Genomic DNA, 13081 nt, shown 5'->3' on the forward strand with positions numbered 1-13081 from the left:
ATGCTCTAACCATGTTAGAAACTTCCCTGTAGACCCATGGGCTCTTAACTTGGTAAGCAGCCTCATGTGTGGCACATTGTCACAGGCCTTCTGAGAGTCCAAATATATAACATCCATTACATCCCCTTTATCTATCCTACTTGTAATCTCCTCAAAGAATTCCAACAGGTTCCTCAGGCAGGATTTTTCCTGAAGGAAATCATGCTGACTTTGTACTATCTTGTCCTGTGTCACCAACTATTCCATCACCTCATCCTTCTCAAGTAACATCTTCCCAACCACTGAGGTCAAGCTAACTGGTCTATAATTTCCTTTCTGCTGCCTTCCTCCTTTCTTAAAGAGTGTAGTGACATTTGCAATTTTCCAGTCCTCTGGCACTATGCCAGAGTCCAATGATTCTTGAAAGATCATTAATAATGCCTCCACAATCTCTACTGCTACCTCTTTCAGAACCCTAGGGTGCAGTTCCTCTGGTCTGGGTGACTTATGTACCTTTAGGTCTTTCAGCTTTTTGAGCACCTTCTCTCTTGTAATAATAACTGCACCCAGTTCTCTTCCTTCACACACTACAACATCAGGCACACTGCTAATGTCTTCCACAGTGAAGACTGATGCAAAATACTTATTTAGTTCATCAGCCATCTCCTTGTCTCCAGTTATTAATTCCCCTGCCTCATTTTCTAGCGGGCCTATATCCACTGTCATTTCTCTTTTATTTTTAACACGCTTGGAAAAAACTTTTACTATCCACTTTGATATTAATTGCTCGCATCTTTTTATATTTCATCTTTTCCTATCTAATGATTATTTAAGTTGATCTCTGAGGGTTTTTTTAAAAACTTCCCAGTCCTCTATCTTCCCACTAATTTTTGTTTTGTTAAATGCTCTTTCTTTAGCTCTTACAATAGCTTTGACTTCCCTTGTCAGCCACGATTGTACTATTTTACCATTTGAGTAATTCTTCATTTTTGGAATACGCATGTCCTGCACCTTTCTCATTTTTCCCAGAAACTCACACCATTGCTGCTCTGCTGACATCCCTGCCAGCAGCTCCTTCCAATTTACTTTGGCCAACTCCTCTCTCATACCACTGTAATTTCCCTTACTCCACTGAAATACTGCTACATCAGACTTTACTTTCTCCCTATCAAATTTCAAGTTGAACTCAATCATATTGTGATTACTGGTTCATAAGGGTTCTTTTACCTTAAGCTCCCTAATTGCCTCCAGTTCATTATATAACACCCAATCCAGTACAACTGATCTCCTAGTAGGCTCAACGATAGGCTCTTCTAAAAAGCTATCTCTTAGGCATTCAACAAAGTCACTTTCTTGAGATCCATTTCCAATCTGATTTTCCCAATATACCAGCATGTTGAAATCTCCTATGACTATCATAACATTACCCTTTTGACTTGACTTTTCTATTTCCTATTGTAACTTGTGGTCCACCTCCCAGCCACTGCTGGGAGGCCTGTATATAACAGCCATCGATGTCCTTTTACCCTTGCAGTTTCTTAACACAACTCACAAGGATTCAACATCTTCCAATCCTATGTCACATCTTTCTACTGATTTGATGCCATTTTTACCAGAAGAGCCACACCACCTCTTCTGCCTACCTTCCTATCCCTCTGATATAATGTGTAACCTTGGACGTCAGCTCCCAACTACAACCATCCTTCAGCCACGATTCAGTGATGGCTGCAACATCATATGTAGCAATCTGGGCCTTGCGAATAAGTGTGTCAATTTCCCTATGAATAGGTGCTATCACCTTAGCCTGGGGGAAAATAGTGGTAGACTGCTCCTCTCTTCTGGCTTCATTGAACTGACGAGACGAGGCATCCAGTTTCTGATTCTTTGAATCCAGTCAATAGGTCTTGACGGAATTAAAACAGTGAAAGAGAAGAGACCACCTGCCTGAAATCCAGTCTTTTGGCCTCCTAAATATAAGCCAGGTTCTTGTGGTCAGTCCATACAATAAAAGGGTTCTTGGCCTCCTTAAAGTCAGTGACACCATTTTCCCAAATCCAACTTGAACGCTTCTATTTTGGATTTTGTAGTTCACCTCTGCTGGAGAAAGCCGCCAGGGGAAGATGTACATGATTGCAGTTTATTGTCCGAAGGTGCCCATTGAGTCAACATTTCACGCACTTCAACAGCGGTGAAATGAAGGTCTGGGTTAGGTGAAACCAAAATGGGAGCTGTCACGAACCACTGATTGAGTTCTGCAAAAGCAGCCTTCACTTTGGAAGTCTGAACTAAAGGACCCATGGATCCCTTAGTTAGTGTTGTCAGCAGAGCCACCACTGAGCTGAAATTCCTGAAGAACTTTCTGTGAAAGTTGGCAAATCCCAGGAAACATTGGACTTGTTTCATATTGGATGGTTGTGGCCAATCTCTGACTGCCTGTAGCTTAGTAGGGTCCATTTTGAGATTGTCATTTGAGATGATAAAACCCAAAAGTGGTTAAATGAAATCTGGATTCTCCAGCTTGACATACAGTCTATGATCCAGAAGCTTCTTTAGGATATCTCTGACATGAATGAACTCCTCCATGAACTGCGAGAAGATTAAGATATCATCTGGGTAGACAAAAGTGTACTTATGGAGAGCATCCCAGAGCATATTATTTATAAATGCTTGGAAAACTGCTGCCACATTCGCGAGGCTGAAAGGTTTGACCAGCTACTCATTGTGCCCCGTCGGTGTGTTGAATACAGTCTTCCACTCATCACCCTCCTTTATGGAGACCAGATTGTATGCAGTCCGCAAGTCTAGCTTTGGGAATACTCTTGCTCCTTGGAGAATCTTGAAAGCAGTGTTCATGAGTGGAAAGGGGTAACAATTTTTGGCTGTTACGTGATTCGGTCCTCTATAATCAATGAATGGCCGCAGGCACCCATCTTTTTTCTGCACGAAGAAGCAGCCTGCACTAGCTGGTGGGGTAGAGGGCTGAATGAATCCCATGGCAAGAGCCTCTTTTATGTACTCCTCCTTAGTGTTTCAGATAAGAAGGATCAAGGATGTCCTTGCAAGGACAACCCAAACAACAGCAATGTTGGCTAAACTGAAAGCAATCTGGGGAGACAATGGCATTGCTCTTAGATCCAAGTTGAAATTCTTGAACGCACTTGTGCTCTCCCTCTTCTTGTATGCAAGCAAATCGTGGACTTTAACAGCAGAACTGCAGAAGACGATCCAGGCTGTTATCATACAAGGAACGTTTGATGGCTCTGGGTCTGTACTCGCTGGAATTCAGAAGGATTGGGAGATCTCATTTAAACTTTTCAAATGTTGAAAGACCTAGACAGAGTAGATGTGGAAAGGATGTTTCCCATGGTGGGAGAGTCTAGGACAAGAGGGCACTGCCTCAGGATAGAGGGGCGCCCTTTCAAAACAGAGATGTGGAGAAATTTCTTTAGCCAAAGGGTGGTGAATTTGTGGAATTTGTTGCCAGAGGCCAGGTCGTTGGGTGTACTTAAGGTAGAGATTGATAGGTTCTTGATTGGACATGCATCAAAGGTTACGGGGAGGAGGCCGAGAATTGGGGTTGAGGAGGAGATTAAAAAAGGATCAATTATGTTTGAATGGCGGAGAAGACTCGATGGGCCAGATGGCCTAACTCTGCTCCTATGTCTTATGGTCTTATGACCCAGGTACAAGGGGAGATTCCCAAGAGTGGTCTTCTGGGTCACCTGTTCATCCCAAATTCCATCAGATCTCGGGTACTTCATTGGGGAGCAGGTCTTCACTGTAAAAAGAATTCCGGATTCACGAACTGTTTGGGGAATTTTAGAAAGGGACATCTTGGACCTGGCCCTCATCCATGACTACCATTATAATCTCTCTGAGCAGCCAGGTCTGTCAGGGGCCCTGTTATGACACACACCTGACTGCACCAACCTCCAGGGTTTAGATGCTCTGTCTCTCTGGAATTGAATAGCTGGCATGTCTCCCTTAAAGTTTCATGTGCACCCTGCTAATTGGTGGCCTTGTTTTGGTGCCAGGACTTCAATATTTAATGAGCACCTGAACCGAGGTTTGGTGCTCAATTGTCAGCTCAGCTTTCGATTCTCATCTGGGGTCTAGTTTAGAACCCTACGCTCATTTCAGTCTCCAATTGTGTCTCATTTCTAGTCTCGAATACTCAAACACTTTAGTCCTAACCATTCTTGCCTAGGTCTTTAGCCACAAAAGAGCCAGAAATTCTAAAAGTCAGTCCCCATCTCACCAGATTTGCATCCAGTTCTCTGTTATCTAGCTAGATTAGAAAGATGGACCCTTGTTTTTCACCCAGCTGGAGGACAATGAGGCCATTACTAATATGGCGAGTTTCATCATGCTAGTCTGCACTGAAATTCGGGCCTTTGGTTGAAATCATTGCATCTGTACCATCAGATTGCAGATGTAAGAGGAGATGAATGACTGAGGATAATTAAATTTGTTAAGGATACTCCATGCTCCCTCTCAATTGACAGAATAAAGGGCAACATGCGATCAAAAGGGGTCACATATGATGATTATATGTGAACCTTTGCAATGACTTCCCTGTGTGGTTAGTGGAAACTGTTCCTGCCTGTGGCCATCGAACTTTGGAGCTCCTCCTGTGGAGGGTCAGACACCTTGAGCCAATAGGCTGGTCCTGGACTTATTTCCATCTGGCATAGTTTGCATATTTTGTTTGATTGTTTGTGGTTTTTGTATTGCTATATTTATGCTCTATTCTTGGTTGGTGCAGCTGTAACGAAACTCAATTTCCCTCGGGATCAATAAATTATGTCTATGTCTAAACTTATAAAATTGTTTTGAAAGATTGAAACAATCTTTGAGGTTCTCTGGCATTCCTTCTCACCCCTGGGGTCTGGAATGAGACTATAAATTTGTGTCTAACCTTCCTCTCCACTGAGTTTTATAATCTCAGCAGGTCTTAATATTTTTCAATGGCAATGTGATCTTTTCAACTTGTTCTGTGGTGACAGTGAGACAGGGTCATTTGCTGTGACATGGAGTGCTAGATGAGTATCATGGACAGGGATTCTTTTGAATGGCTCCATTCTTAAGCTCCTCTTCATTCTTAATTCTCTGTGTGATAGAACCTTGGGTATTTGGGTCATAGATGGTCTTGAGAGTGCAGAAGAATTGAGACCTGATCATCTACAGTATATTACAGGAGGACAATACAGATTATAGGAAGACCTTGTGCACCCCAGACAAAGAGCAGTGCCGTCGTTCCTATGTGTTTCCAGGCTGCCACAATCGTCCCCGTGCCGAAGAAGTCTTCAGTGTCCTGCCTCAATGACTACCGTCCCGTTGCACTCACATTCATCATCATGAATTGTTTTGAGAGGCTCCTCATGAGGCACATCAAGACGCTGCTGCCCCCCTCACTGGACCCTCTGCAGTTCGCGTACCGTCCCAACAGTTCAACAGACAACGCCATTGCCATCACCCTCCACCTGGCCCAAACCCACCTGGACAAAAAAGACACGTGCGTTCGAATGCTGTTCATAGATTTCAGTTCAGCATTCAACACAATCATTCCTCAGAAACTGATTGGAAAGCTGAGCCGACTGGGCCTGAACACCTCCCTCTGCAACTGGATCCTAGACTTCCTGACTGGGAGACCTCAGTCAGTCCGGATTGGAAACAGCATCTCCAACACCATCACACTGAGCACGGGGGACCCCCAGGGCTGTGTGCTCAATCCACTGCTGTTCACTCTGCTGACCCATGACTGTGCTGCAACACACAGCTCAAACCACATCATCAAGTTCGCCGATGACACGACCGTGGTGAGTCTCATCAGTAAGAATGATGAGTCAGCATACAGAGAGGTGGTGCAGCGGCTAACGGACTGGTGCAGAGCCAACAACCTGTCTCTGAACATGAACAAAACAAAAGAGATGGTTGTTGACTTCAGGAGGACACAGAACAACCACTCTCTGCTGAAGATCGACGACTCCTCCGTAGAGATCATTAAGAGCACCAAATTTCTTGGTGTTCACCTGGCGGAGAATCTCACTGGTCCCTCAACACCAGCTCCATAGCAAAGAAAGCCCAGCAGCATCTCTACTTTCTGCGAAGGCTGAGAAAAGTCCATCTCCCACCCCCCATGCTCACCACATTCTACAGAGGTTGTATTGAGAGCATCCTGAGCAGCTGCATCACTGCCTGGTTCGGAAATTGCACCATCTTGGATCGCAAGACCCTGCAGCAGAGAGTGAGGTCAGCTGAGAAGATCATCGGGGTCTCTCTTCCCGCCATTACAGACATTTACACCACACGCTGCATCCGTAAAGCAAACAGCATTATGAAGGACCCCACGCACCCCTCATACAAACTCTTCTCCCTCCTGCCATCTGGCAAAACGCACCGAAGCGTTCGGGCTCACGACCAGCCTGTATAACAGTTTCTTCCCCCAAGCCATCGGACTCCTCAATACCCAGAGCCTGGACTGACACCAACCTACTGCCCTCTACTGTGCCTATTGTCTTGTTTATTACTTATGGTAATGCCTGCACTGTTTTGTGCACTTTATGCAGTCCTGGGTAGGTTTGTAGTCTAGTGTAGTTTTTGTGTTGTTTTACGTAGTTCAGTGTAGTTTTTGTATTGTTTCATGTAGCACCATGGTCCTGAAAAACGTTGTTTCATTTTTACTGTGTACTGTACCAGCAGCTATGGTCGAAATGACAATAAAAAGTGACTTGACTTGACTTGACTATGCGTTATATGCAGTGTGCATAACAGATGGACACAGAACTTGTGTTATACAATTGGTGGTTGAAATATGCTGAGGAAGAACGTGATGTACTACGGAGAGACAATGACTACAAATGGTGAACAGTTTCTTTTATAGGTGGCAATGTGTATTGAAGGTATTTTTAGATTGAGATTCTGTATAATGGCCAGATAGGTAATATGTATTTTAGGCGGACAATTTAAAAGAAAGATTAGCAAGAATTACCCGATAATGTATACGATGTGTGTTATAGGAATCGTGCAATAGCGGGCGACATTGTTTATCGCAAACGATCGTTGTGTGCTATAGACGAACAGTGTATGTAAAAGGCAGCGTTTATAAAAGGTGGAAAGTGTGTGTTTACCTGCCCTGAGCTGGATGTTGCCGGGTGCCTGCTGGACTGAGTTGACCAGGCTGAGTGAGGTGTAGCCGCGAACACCGTGCACAGGGGGCAGGGGACTGTACCGCTGGTTGGCAGCCTCCGAATTGATGGCTGGCGAAATGATTCACGGAGAGGGAGAAGCGTCCGACAGTGTCGAACAATCATTTGTAAAGTATATCAACTGCGAGGGCAGCCCGCAATTGGATAAGGTAAAAATCTTTTATCTTTCCGAAGGATCAGCCCCGGAGAGTTTACTCAGTAAGAGTATCAGCCGGGGCTGACATCAAGCATTTCAGTAAATGATCAGGATTTATCTGTTCGGTTCTCTGTAAGAAACTAATCTACAGCTTTTCTGAACTCGGTCTTTGTCATGACGGCTTGACTTTGATGACATAAAGCTCCATATACTCAAACCAGAGAAATCAACCGTCCACGGACAAAACAAAATGTTGATTTTCCTGGATGTCAAGCACTGGGCAAAAAAATCCAAGAAAGGATAATTGCTTCTGCTTTCTTAAAAGCAGAAGAGGCTTTTAATGCAGAAGAGAGGGGTGAATTATTTCCTCAGAGGAAGTGAGCCCCACTTTGAGCGCAGTTGGTGAGAGGGCGTGGCCGGAAATGTTCCGCGATTGTCCGGATTTAACACTGGTAACACTCAGCGGGTCATACCGCGTCTGCGGAGCGAGAAACCAAGCAGAATGGAATGTTTCAGTAATGTTCCAGCGAAGTCCGGCCCAAACTTTCGGAGATTGTGATTGTAACTTGGAACAAGGGCGAGGAAATTGTACAAAGGAAACGGGGTCAGGTTGAGAAACAGCGGTACACGACAAGGAACGTTCAATGAGTCACAGGGGAAAAAAAAACAAATGGAAAGCTGTTGGGAATAATACCTAGTCATTGCCTACATTTTCCATCCTAGCCAACATTTCTGGTGCTGCAGCTCAGATCTCATTCAGCTCACACTACTCCTTAGTCCTACATCTGTTACCATCATGTCAGCTCCCAATCGGGCAGCTTCCCGGTTGTAAAATTCCCAGACCTGTTTTCAAATCTCTCCATGTTCCCATTTCTGTACTCCTGTGGAAATTCCTCCAGTCCGCGATCTCTGCCCTCCTTCAGCTGTGGACACTTAGCCACCGCAGGTGGCCAGGCTCTAGAACCCCTCTTGTAGCTCATCTTTTTTTCCCCTCTATGTGCCTCTGTGTTACCTGGAGAAACTGATAGCATGCTTAAGGAGCACTAGGCAGTAGGTCACAGTCTGAGTTAGAAAAAGTAGCTGAAACTAGCCCTGCTCACTCAGTTTGCAGTTGCCCCAGTTTGCAACAATATGGTGAGTCCTACTACCTGGGACCGGCCAGGTGTCAGCCTTTGAAACTTCACCCAGTTTCAGACTTCAAGGCAGGAGAGGAGAACATAAAGTCTGAGGTCTGGTTTGTGACAGATGGCACTGAATTGGTCACTGCACTTTGTCACTGGACTGCAGAAAATGTGGAATCCTTTTTATAGGGATTTCCTAGCATTGCTTTGAGAAATTGTGTGAGGGATCCTGCATCTGGACAGATCACATAGGGTCAGAGCTCCATTGATTTCAATGGGAGCTTTAAGGACGAAGGTTAGGAGACAAAATGGAGGACCACATTTGGTTTGACAGTCAATAATGAATGGGATGTGACTGGAATCAGTGCTGGGGCCTCAATTATCTAGAAAAAAAAGATTTTGAAAAACTGACCAAGTGTTCTGCTTAACTATGTCCATGATAAAAGGATGATGGGTTAGCACACAGTGAGGACAATTCAACAAGCCTGTAAACCAAGGGTTCCCATCCTGTGGTCCACAGATCCCTCAGTTAATGGTAGGGGTCCATAGCATAAAAAAAAGGTTCAGAACCCCAGCTGTAAAGGGATGTACATAGATTAAGTGAGTGGCTAGGAAAGTAAAATGCGAGCAAATGAGATGTTATTCACTTTGCTAAGAAAGAATTAGAAGGAAATTGGAGTATTCTGATTTATAGGGACTATAGCAGACGATTTATGAATTGGGTGGCAGGTTGGAGATGCATCTCTACCAAATGCACTCCTTTCCTCTGCTAGCCTGCAGGTCACCCCGGGAAAGGTGTAGCACCTGTTTAGCCCCCCTGATCAGGGTCAGGTGAAGCCATGGGAGCAGGTGGTAGATGGTCATATGAGTGGCTGTTGTATATCACAAGTCCTAGTTGTGTGATCACTGATGTCACATTGTCAACCTCTGAAGACTATTGATAATGGCTGGGGTCACCCATCTGCAAAGACACTGCCCAGAAGAATGCAATAGCAAACCACTTCTGTAGAAAAATTTGCCAAGGACCATCATGGAAAGACCATGATTGCCTACATCATATGACACAGCACATAATGATGATGATGAACACGATTAATGAATATACTCATGTTCAAAATAGTGCAGAGAAGGTTCACCAGTTTGATTCCTGGAAAGAAGGCTTCAGATATGAACATAGAACATAGAATAGTACAGCACAGTACAGGCCCTTCGGCCCACAATGTTGTGCCAACCCTCAAATCCTGCCTCCCATGTAACACCCCACCTTAAATTCCTCCATATTCCTGTCTAGTAGTCTCTTAAACTTCACGAGTGTATCTGCCTCCACCACTGACTCAGGCAGTGCATTCCATGCACCAACCACTCTCTGAGAAAAAACCTTCCTCTAATATCCCCTTTGAACTTCCCACCCCTTACCTTAAAGCCATGTCCTCTTGTATTGAGCAGTGGTGCCCTGGGGAAGAGGCGCTGGCTGTCCACTCTATCTATTCCCCTTAATATCTTGTATACCTCTATCATGTCTCCTCTCATCCTCCTTCTCTCCAAAGAGTAAAGCCCTAGCTCCCTTAATCCCTGATCATAATACATATTCTCTAAACCAGGCAGCATCCTGGTAAATCTCCTCTGTACCCTTTCCAATGCTTCCACATCCTTCCTATAGTGAGGTGACCAGAACTGGACACAGTACTCCAAGTTTGGTCTAATCAGAGTTTTATAGTGCGCATGCACCAGTCGTGCATGCAACCTATTACATCCGTTCCGACTAGTATTCTTACGTTTTTCTTCTTACTTTTTTAACTTAGGTTATTTGTTGTATTTTTTTTCATGGTAACACGTTGAAGCTGCACCCTCTCTAACATGCTGGTGGAGAGAGTTTTATTTGGGTTTTTAGCACTGGAAATAGTACATTCGGATACGTCTCATTAGCGGGGCAGCAATATGGTCACATTGTTTATTCTAGGGACCAGCTGATTGCGCTTATGCCGGCCGGTTTAGCGAACAGAGCAGCGGACACCCCTGCTGAAATCTGGTGGAAAACACACAGAGGATGCAGAAGGGGATCAAAAAGGCGAGGAAAGAGTCAAGACAACAGAGACTTATGGAGAAGAGGAGTTTGGTGGGTAATAAAGTGGACGAGTTGACGGCGCTAGCCGGGAGTCAGAGAACATTTCGGGAGAGCAGTGTTATGTGTTTTACTGAAATGTGGCTGCACGAGGACATACCCGATCAAAACTTTTCCATGGAGGGCTTCCAGACCGTTCGTGCTGACTGGAAGTGAACTGAGAGTGGTAAGCGTAAAGGAGTTGGGGGCTTACTGTTCTGGTTAACAACAGGTGGTGCAATCCTGGTCATATTATGATCGAGGAACGTGTTTGTAGACCGGATATCGAACTCTTTGCTGTTGGACTCCGGCCATATTCCACCGAGAAGCAACACTGGGTGTCACGGGAGGTTGTTCCTGCCTGTGGCCATCGAGCTTTGCAGCTCCTTCTGTGGAGGGTCAGACACCCTGAGCCAACAGGCTGGTCCTGGACTTATTTCCATTTGGCATAGTTTGCATATTGTTGTTTGATTGTTTGTGGTTTTTGTATTGCTATATTTATGCTCTATTATTGGTTGGTGCAGCTGTAACGAAACCCAATTTCCCTCGGGATCAATAAGGTATATCTATCTATCTATCTAGAGCTGCATCATTACCTCGCGACTCTTAAACTCGATCCCTCAACTTATGAAGGCTAACACCCATAAGCTTTCTTAACTACACTATCTACCTGTGAGGCAACTTTCAGGGATCTGTGGACATGTACCCCCAGATCCCTCTGTTCCTCCACACTACCAAGTATCCTGCCATTTACTTTGTACTCTGCCATTTACTTTGTACTCTGCCTTGGAGTTTGTCTTTCCAAAGTGTACCACCTCACATCTCTCCGGGTTGAACTCCATCTGCCACTTCTCAGCCCAATTCTGCATCCTATCAATGTCTCTCTGCAATCTTTGATAATCCTCTACACTATCCACAACACCACCAACCTTTGTGTCGTCTGCAAAGTTGCCAACCCACCCTTCTACCCCCACATCCAGGTCATTAATAAAAATCACAAAAAGTAGAGGTCCCAGAACCGATTCTTGTGGGCCACCACTAGTCACAACCCTCCAATCTGAATGTACTCCCTCCACCACGACCCTCTGCTTTCTGCAGGCGAGCCAATTCTGAATCCACCTGGCCAAACTTCCCTGGATCCCATGCCTTCTGACTTTCTGAATAAGCCTACTGTGTGGAACCCTGTCAAATGCCTTACTAAAATCCATATGGATTACATCCACTGCACTACCCTCATCTATATGCCTAGACACCTCCTCAAAGAACTCTATCAGGCTTGTTAGACAATATGCCCTTCACAAAGCCATGCTGACTGTCCCTGATCAGACCATGATTCTCTAAATGCCCAGAGATCCTATCTCTAAGAATCTTTTCCAACAGCTTTCCCACCACAGACGTAAGGCTCATTGGTCTATAATTACTCGGACTATCCCTATTATCTTTTTTGTACAAGAGGACAACATTTGCCTCCCTTCAATCCTCTGGTACTATTCCCATGGACAACAAGGACATAAAGATCCTAGCCAGAGGCTCAGCAATCTCTTCCCTCGCCTCGTGGAGCAGCCTGGGGAATATTCCATCAGGCCCCAGGACTTATCCATCCTAATGTATTTTAACAATTCCAACACCTCCTCTCCCTTAATATCAACATGCTCCAGAACATTAACCTCACTCATATTGTCCTCACCGTCATCAAATTCCCTCTCATTGGTGAATACCAAAGAGAAATATTCATTGAGGACCTCGCTCACTTCCACAGCCTCCAGGCACATCTTCCCACCTTTATCTCTAATCGGTCCTACCTTTACTCCTGTCATCCTTTTTTTCTTCACATAATTGAAGAATGCCTTGGGGTTTTCCTTTACCCTACTCGCCAAGGCCTTCTCATGCCCCATTCTTGCTCTTCTCAGCCCCTTCTTAAGCTCCTTTCTTGCTTCCCTATATTCCTGAATAGACCCATCTGATCCTTGCTTCCTAAACCTCATGTATGCTGCCTTCTTTCACCTGACTAGATTTTCCATCTCACTTGTCACCCGTGGTTCCTTCACCCTACCATTCTTTATCTTCCTCACCGGGACAAATTTATCCCTAACATCCTGTAAGAAATCTCCAAACATCGACCACATGTTCATAGTACATTTCCCTGCAAAAACATCATCCCAATTCACACCCGCAAGTTCTAGCCTTATAGCCTCATAATTTGCCCTTCCCCAATTAAAAATGTTCCTGTCCTCTCTGATTCTGTCCTTTTCCATGATAATGCTAAAGGCCAGGGAGCAGTGGTCACTGTCCCCCAGATGCTCACCCACTGAGAGATCTGTGACCTGACCCGGTTCGTTACCTAGTACTAGATCCAGTATGGCATTCGCCCTAGTCGGCCTGTCCACATACTGTGACAGGAATCCATCCTGGACACACTTAACAAACTCTGCCCCATCTAAACCCTTGGAACTAATCAGGTGCCAATCAATATTAGGGAAGTTAAAGTCACCCATGATAACAACCCTGTTATTTTTGCACCTTTCCAAAATCTGCC

At 44.8% G+C, this 13081-nt stretch overlaps 1 protein-coding gene and 1 long non-coding RNA gene across 2 annotated transcripts in view; one reads left to right on the forward strand and one right to left on the reverse strand.

The window, feature by feature from the left end:
- The window catches only part of LOC134339999 (uncharacterized), a 77042-nt gene that overhangs the window by 18076 nt on the left and 45885 nt on the right, over positions 1-13081 (reverse strand). The window lies entirely within an intron of this gene.
- The window catches only part of LOC134339997 (sodium-dependent lysophosphatidylcholine symporter 1-like), a 117370-nt gene continuing 111523 nt past the window's right edge, over positions 7235-13081 (forward strand). The window contains exon 1 of the mRNA XM_063036845.1: positions 7235-7336. Within this exon, the coding sequence (XP_062892915.1) occupies positions 7235-7336 (102 nt within the window). The remainder of the gene's footprint in view (positions 7337-13081) is intronic.

The sequence above is a fragment of the Mobula hypostoma genome, chromosome 2 (genome assembly GCF_963921235.1).
Source record: "Mobula hypostoma chromosome 2, sMobHyp1.1, whole genome shotgun sequence".
Lineage (NCBI taxonomy): Eukaryota > Metazoa > Chordata > Chondrichthyes > Myliobatiformes > Myliobatidae > Mobula > Mobula hypostoma.